The following is a 7895-nucleotide window of genomic DNA, read 5'->3' as shown; positions in this document are numbered from 1 at the left end:
ATGGGAAGCGCTGTTCAGCTTTCGCCCATTAGTGGCGCAAGCAATTTTATTTATAGTGGTACCCATATTAGGGCCCATATCACCGCCCAAGCTCATCTTGAGTGTAACCACCTAGAACCTGGGTATCATGGTGATATGTAGGTAACTTTAAACCACTCGACAAATGGCAAAGTGTTTTAAGGCTGTACGTGGTGGGATTCGAACCTACGCGTGGACGTCTGCCCGATCCCACGCTCACCACCTTATCCACTATGTCTCTGGCACGCTATTACCGCCATCGTCGTCACTAAAATCTAAAAAGAAAAAAATAGTAAATAAAAAAATTAGTAAATACCCAGTACCTCTTAGAAAGAAAGTATGTAAAAATATTAGGTAATAGCAGTGTTGTGTTTAGTACACTAAATTAAAAATGCGCGGTGTCCACAAAAGTCAGGATTTCCAACAATAGTTAGCACAAGAACGCTCACTTTTCACATTGAACAGTTTGTTTATTCATGAGAAAACATTTTTTCTCTCTCTATTAATTTTGAAATGCCAAATTTAACAGCTTAAGAAGTTGCAAATTTTGGAGGGAAGAAAGAATCTTACTGCGACTTGTGGCGTGAGATGAAAGATTGGTGAAAGAAAAGACTACATTTTCCATTTCCTTCCCAGTTCAAAGATTGGTTGTTATTAGTTTTGTGCTTGTGCAATCTGTACAAGTTTGCCCTACTGCATTAAAGCCAGTACACAGGAGGACCTCCAGCATTACAGTCTTTTCGGCCATGCAACAGAAAAATAAAATACTGGCTGTTCTCTCTTTCTTTTTATGTAAGGCAAAGGCCCAAGGGCAACAAAACAATCAAACAAAAAGACCCACTGAGATGCTAGTCCTCTAATAGGGCCAGGAGAGTTAGCCAAAAGAATGGGATAAATGTCTTAAAACATCTCTCTTAAATGAGTTCAAGTCATAGGTGTATGGAAATACAGAAGAAACTGATGGTTAGTTAACTGACAATGGAAAAATTTCTTTTCTTCATATAAAGCTTACTCATATGACACGTCTAAAATGTAAAAGGAATTCCTTTAATTGAAATAACATATAACGAAGCACTAGTGAGCATAGTAGAGATCTTAAATGATTAATCAACTTCCATCTCGTTTCTGAATCACGTTTTAAACAGACAGACGAACATACATAAATCATATAATCATATTAACAATACGTGGATCGATAGGACTATCTATGCTAAGCAGACGAGAGTGAGTGAGGCAAGAATGGCTCCTGAAGGTCTTGTGGTTCCCTTAAAGCTTAGAGCGAGAGGAAATATGGAGGTGGGCAGCAATTCAGAGCAGCAAGGTGTTTTTGGCGAAATCTTCGTAAGATTCACCGCGGGTATAATGCCACTCCGGGACGTGGATCATGCTCGTCTCCTCAATTAGGATGCGTTCTGCGATGCCTGGAAAATTATTTATTTAGTTTTTTTTTTTTTTTTTTTTTTCTTTTTGGTGTGTGTGTTCTCAAGTCTGAGCCTCAGGAAGTGACTCACAGTATACACGATCATTAAGTCAATAAAGTCTGAAGGAAATGTATTTCGAGAGATTGGGAATACAAAAACCTCAAGATTACACCTCTTATTTACTACCTCTACCACTGTTGTCATCATGATCTTATCCAGCTGCATTTCAGTCATTTCTTATTTATTTCCTTTTATCTATTTATTTGCTTTTTTTCCTTTATTGTTTTACTTGACTGGTTCAAGCTCTTGAAATTCAGTCTTTTTAAAACCAAATCACTATGCTACGGCACTTGCTTTTGATCTAAGTACGTGCCTGTATTTCATTGGCACACACTATACATCTTACGACGATGTTCCTCAGTGATATTACTGTTGTTTTAAAAACTGTTTCTGAACGTTCTCATCTCCCCTATCTCGTTATAATTATGTATTTTCTTGCACTGTTCTTATAACGTTGGTGTGTGTGTGTGTGTGTGTGTGTGTGTGTGTGTGTGTGTGTGTGTGTGTGTGTGTGTGTGTGTGTGTGTGTGTTACTTACTTTTGATTCTGTTCGTCTTGTTACCATACGCAAGGTCACACTGGTAAAGAAGGCCGAAGAACATGGGCACGAGCGGATAGAGGACCACGCTGGCTCTGGCGGTGCGGTAGCCAGCCACCAAGAAGGCTACGGAAGATGCGACCATCGGGAAAATCCAAGTGAGGCGTTCTCTGCTGGACGCCACCTGGATAGCCACCTGCCGCTCAGCCATCTTTCTTACACCTTCACTCTGACGCCAAGCCTTCATAACGAAAACTGGATTACTGGACTGAACTGGACGATATATGTTTGCCTAACAACACACAATATATATATATATATATATATATATATATATATATATATATATATATATATATATATTTTTTTTTTTTTTTTTACGGTAAGGTCTATAGCGCCCGTAGGCACACTTGAAGAGTGTATGGGAAGCGCTGTTCAGCTTCCACCTATTAGTGGCACAGGCAATTTTATTTATAGTGGTACCCATATTAGGGCCCATATCACCGCCCAAGCTCATCTTGAGTGTAACCACCTAGAACCTGGGTATCATGGTGATATGTAGGTAACTTAAATCCACTCGACAAATGGCAAGTGCTCTAAGGCGGTACGTGATGGGATTCGAACCTACGCGTGGACTTCTGCCCGATCCCACGCTCACCACCTTATCCACTATGCCACCGCCTCCTCTCTCTCTCTCTCTCTCTCTCTCTCTCTCTCTCTCTCTCTCTCTCTCTCTCTATATATATATATATATATATATATATATATATATATATATATATATATATATATATATATATATATATATATATATATATATATATATATATATATATATATATATATATATATATATATATATATATATATATATATATATATATATATATATATATATATATATATATATATATATATATATATATATATATATATATATATATATATATATATATATATATAGTAGGTACAGGATGTAAATCGAGGAGTTGTGACCTTGTTGTCCCGGTGTGTGGTGTGTGCCTGGTCTCAAGCCTATCCGAAGATCGGAAATAATGAGCTCTGAGCTCGTTCCGTAGGGTAACGTCTGGCTGTCTCGTCAGAGACTGCAGCAGATCAAACAGTGAAACACACACACACACACACACACACCACTACACTACGCGGTGTGTAGTGGTTAGCACGCTCGACTCACAATCGAGAGGCCCGGGTTCGAGTCCCGGTAAGCGGCGAGGCAAATGGGCAAGCCTCTTAATGTGTGGCCCCTGTTCACCTAGTAGTAAATAGGTACGGGATGTAACTCGAGGGGTTGTGGTCTCGCTTTTCCGGTGTGTGTTGTGTGTTGATGTGGTCTCAGTCCTACCCGAAGATCGGTCTATGAGCTCTGAGCTCGCTCCGTAATGGGGAAGACTGGCTGGGTGACCAGCAGGCGACTGAGGTGAATTGCACACACACATATGCACACACACACACACGCACACTCGTGTGTGTGTGTGTATGTGTGTGTGTGTAATTCACCTCAGTCGTCTGCTGGTCACCCAGCTAGTCTTCCTCATTACGGAGCGAGCTCAGAGCTCATAGACCGATCTTCGGGTAGGACTGAGACCACATCAACACACAACACACCGGGAAAGCAAGGCCACAACCCCTCGAGTTACATCCCGTACATATTTACTACTAAGTGATCAGGGCCCACACATTAAGAGGCTTGCCCATTTGCCTCGTCGCTTACCGGGACTCGAACCCGGCCCTCTCGATTATGAGTTGAGCGTGCTAACCACTACACTACGCGGTGTGTATATGTGTTTCACTGTTTGATCTGCTGCAGTCTCTGACGAGACAGCCAGACGTTACCCTACGGAACGAGCTCAGAGCTCATTATTTCCGATCTTCGGATAGGCCTGAGATCAGGCACACACCACACACCGGGACAACAAGGTCACAACTCCTCGATTTACATCCCGTACCTACTCATTGCTAGGTGAACAGGGGCTACACGTGAAAGGAGACACACCCAAATATCTCCACCCGGCCGGGGAATCGAACCCCGGTCCTCTGGCTTGTGAAGCCAGCGCTCTAACCACTGAGCTACCGGGCGTGTGTGTGTGTTTGTGTGTTAATGTAGGAAATCCAAGGGCAAAAAAATAAAAATAAAATAAATAAAATAAATAAATAAACAAATAAAAAAAATGCCCACTTGAGTGCTGGTTCTCTACAAAGAAGAAAAGCGTTAGCCAAAATTAACAAGGAAATGCCTCGATACCTCCCTCTTAAAAGAAGACAAGTCTTAGGATGATGGAGATACAGAAGCAGGCAGGGAGTTCCAGACTTTACCAGTTAAAAGTATGAATAACTGAGAGTACTGGTTAACTCTTGCGTTAGAGAGTTGAACAGAATAGGGATGAAAGGAAGAAGGAAGCCTTGTCCAGTAAGGCTGCAGGAGGAAGAGAGGCATGCAGCTAGCAAGATCAATAGAGCAGTTAGCATGAAAATAGTGATAAAAGATAGAAAGAGATGCAATATTTTGTCGGTGAGAAAGAGGCTGAAGACAGTTAGTCAGAGGAGGGGAGTTGATGAGACGAAAAGCTTATGATTCCATCTTGTCTAGTGAAACTGCCTGACTGGGACCCCCCAAACATGAGAAGAGTACTGCATACAGGGATGGATAAGGCCCTTGTACAAAGTTAGCAGTTTGAGGAGCAAGAAAAACTGGCGGAGACGCCTGAGAACATCTAACTTCATGGAAGCTGTTTTAGCATGAGACGAGATGTGAAGTTTCCAGTTAAGATTATGAGTAAAGGACAGACCAAGGTTATTCAGTGTGGAAGAGGGAGACAGTTGAGTGTCATTGAAGAAGAGGGGATAGTTGTCTGGAAGGTTGTGTCGAGTTGATAGATGAAGGAAGTCAAGGAAGTGAGTTTTTTGAGGCATTGAAATCTACTAGATTTTCTCTGCCCCAATCGGAAATCTTAGAAAAATCAGAAGTCAGGCGTTTTGTGGCGTCCCTGCGTGATCTGTTGACTTCCTGAAGGGTTGATCATCTCTGAAAGAACGTGGAAAGATGTAGTATGGTATCATCAGCGTGGGAGTGGAAAGTACAAGAAGTTTGTTTAAGAAGGTCATTAATGAATAATAGAAAGAGAATGGGTGACAGGACAGAATCCTGAGGAACACCACTGTTTTTCTTTTTTTTATTTTTTTATTTAGACCATGTGGGCTTTTCACGGGAATTTATGGGCAAAAGGGGATACTTTTGGGCCGTCTACCACAGCAGCAATAGCAACAGTCGGAAAGGAAACTTGAGATAAAGTTGCATAGAGAAGGATAGAAGCCGCAGGAGAATAGTTTTGAGATCAAAGCTTTATGCTAGACTCTAACAAAAGCTTTTGATATGTCTAATACGCTACAGCAAAAGTTTCACCGAAATCTCTAAAAGAGGATAACCAAAACTTAGAAAGGAAACCCAGAAGATCACCAGGAACCTTGATGGAAGCCATACTGGTGATCAGATAGAAGACTGTGAAGTGACAGATGTTTAAGAATCTTCCTATTAACGACAGATTAAAAAACTTTAGACAAGCAAGAGATTAAAGCTATAGGATGGTAGTATGAGAGATTAGAACGGTCACCCTTTTTAGGAACAGGCTAAATGTAGGCAAGCTTCCAGCAAAAAGGAAAGGTAGAAGTCGATAGACAAAGATGGAAGAGTTTGGCCAGGCAAGGTGCAAGTACGGAAGTACAGCTTTTGAGAACAATAGGAGGGACCCCATCAGAACCATAAGTCTTCCGAGGGTTTAGGCCAGTGATGGCATGGAAAACATCATTACAATGAATCTTAATTGTAGACATGAAATAGTCAGAGGGAAAAGGAGAGGGAGGGACATCCCAAAATCGTCCAAGGTGGAGCTGTGAGCAAAGGTTTGAGAGAAAAGTTCAGCTTTAGAGATAGAAGAGATGGCAGTGTTACCATCAGGATGAAATAAAGGAGGGAAAAATAAAAAAAAGTGAAGTTATTGGAGATGTTTTTGGCTAGATATCAGAAGTCTTGAGGGGAGTTTGAGTTTGAAAGAGTGTGACATTTTCTATTTATGACGGAGTATTTGGCAAGTTGAAGAACAGACTTGGCATGATTTCGGGCAGAAATATAAAGTGCGTGAGATTCATGAGATGGAAAGCTTAAGTACCTATAGTGGGCAACCTCTCTATCATGTATAGCACGAGAACAGGCTGTGTTAAACCAAGGTTTAGAAGGTTTAGGTTGAGAAAAAGAATGAGGAATGTACGCCTCCATGCCAGACACTATCACCTCTGCTATGCATTCAGAACAAAGAACACGGAAGCAGTAATCATTCCAGGGAAAATCAGCATAATACCTTCTCAGGTCCCCCAAACTGGCAGAGGCAAAACGCCAGAGGCACCTCCGCTTTGGGGGATCCTGAGGGGGGATTGGAGAAATAGGACAAGATACAGAAATGAGATTGTGATCGGAGGAGCCCAACGGAGATGAAAGGGTGACAGCATAAGCAGAAGGATTAGAGGTGAGGAACAGATCAAGAATGTTGGGCGTGTCTCCAATTAAGACATCAGAAATACGAGTAGGGTGTTGCACTAATTGCTCTAGGTTATGGAGGATAGCAAAGTTGAAGGATAGTTCATCAGGATCGTCAATGAAGGGAGAGGAAAGCCAACGCTGGTGGTGAACATTGAAATCTTCAATGAATGGAAACCTCTGCGAAAGGATAGAGGGACAGAATGTTCTCTACTTTGGAAGTTAAATAGTCGAAGAATTTACTATAGTTAGAAGAGTTAGGGGAGAGATAGGTAGCACAGATTAATTTAGTTAAAGAGTGAATGTTGGGTCGAAGCCAGATGTTCGGAAAATTCAAAAGCATGGGCACGAGAGCAAGTTAAGTCGTTGCGTACATAGACGCAACATTCAGTGTGTGTGTGTGTGTGTGTGTGTGCGCTATCGTTAGCTTGTTAAAAATTGTTAAAGATTAGATACCTGTCCTATGCTGTATTTCTTATCTTCATTATCACTCATTATGTTTTGGTGGTCTCCCTGCTACTTGCCTTTGGATAGAAAATTGTTTCTTTTATCAAGCTTTAGTAGATTTTTTTCTGATTCCAACGGCAATTATTAATGCAGTAATCAGGATTCAGGATTGAGTATGATGAATAATGTGAGAAAAAGAAAACCTGACTAATCTCTTTGTCCTTTGGAAATAGTCCTAATGAGCCCAAAGGTGTTTCTTAATACAGGACCAGTATTAACAAACCCCTCTCGTGTTATAACACGATGCAAGAATGTTTACACAACGGTAGTATTATAACAGTATAGAAACTAAAAAGGTAAGTCATCACTCATGATAATTTATTCACTCAATAACGCTATATCCTCATCACAAACAGCTCATATGTCTAGCATGAGATTATTTCACTGCGCTTTTCATTTCGTCAACAGTAACTAGTGAAACTTTACTTTTGCTGTCTCATATCTCTTATCAGGCTCTAATGGAAAACTTTTAAAGATTTTTAAGGATATGTCTTCCGATTTTAGTGTTAAAGTGGCAATAATTCTGCAGAGAGAGAGAGAGAGAGAGAGAGAGAGAGAGAGAGAGAGAGAAGAGTTTCAGAGGGACAACATACCCATCCAAAAATGCATGTCATTACTGTAATATTTACCACACAACTTACCAACTCGTCCTTTACAGATTGAAGGATCTGCTGACTGCTCCTAGCATCTCTCCTTCCTAAAGCTGCCACTGCCGCCTCTGAGAACATCTCCGCACTTGAGCCTTGTTCTCACCACACTAGCTGTGTCTGTCAGTTTTTCGCCATTCGGCGACTGACAGCCT

At 41.1% G+C, this 7895-nt stretch overlaps 1 protein-coding gene across 2 annotated transcripts in view; it reads right to left on the bottom strand.

The window, feature by feature from the left end:
* LOC123498083 (galactose-3-O-sulfotransferase 4-like) overlaps positions 1–7895 on the bottom strand; it is a 36339-nt gene extending 28444 nt beyond the window's left edge. For both annotated transcript variants that reach the window (XM_045245187.1, XM_045245188.1), the window contains exon 1: positions 7735–7895. In XM_045245187.1, coding sequence (XP_045101122.1) covers positions 7735–7821 — 87 coding nt within the window. In that variant the 5' untranslated portion in view covers positions 7822–7895. The remainder of the gene's footprint in view (positions 1–7734) is intronic.

This window comes from Portunus trituberculatus, chromosome 47 (assembly GCF_017591435.1).
Source record: "Portunus trituberculatus isolate SZX2019 chromosome 47, ASM1759143v1, whole genome shotgun sequence".
NCBI lineage: Eukaryota > Metazoa > Arthropoda > Malacostraca > Decapoda > Portunidae > Portunus > Portunus trituberculatus.
The sequence above is the reverse complement of the archived record's forward strand: the minus strand, read 5'-3'. Positions and strand labels throughout refer to the sequence as shown.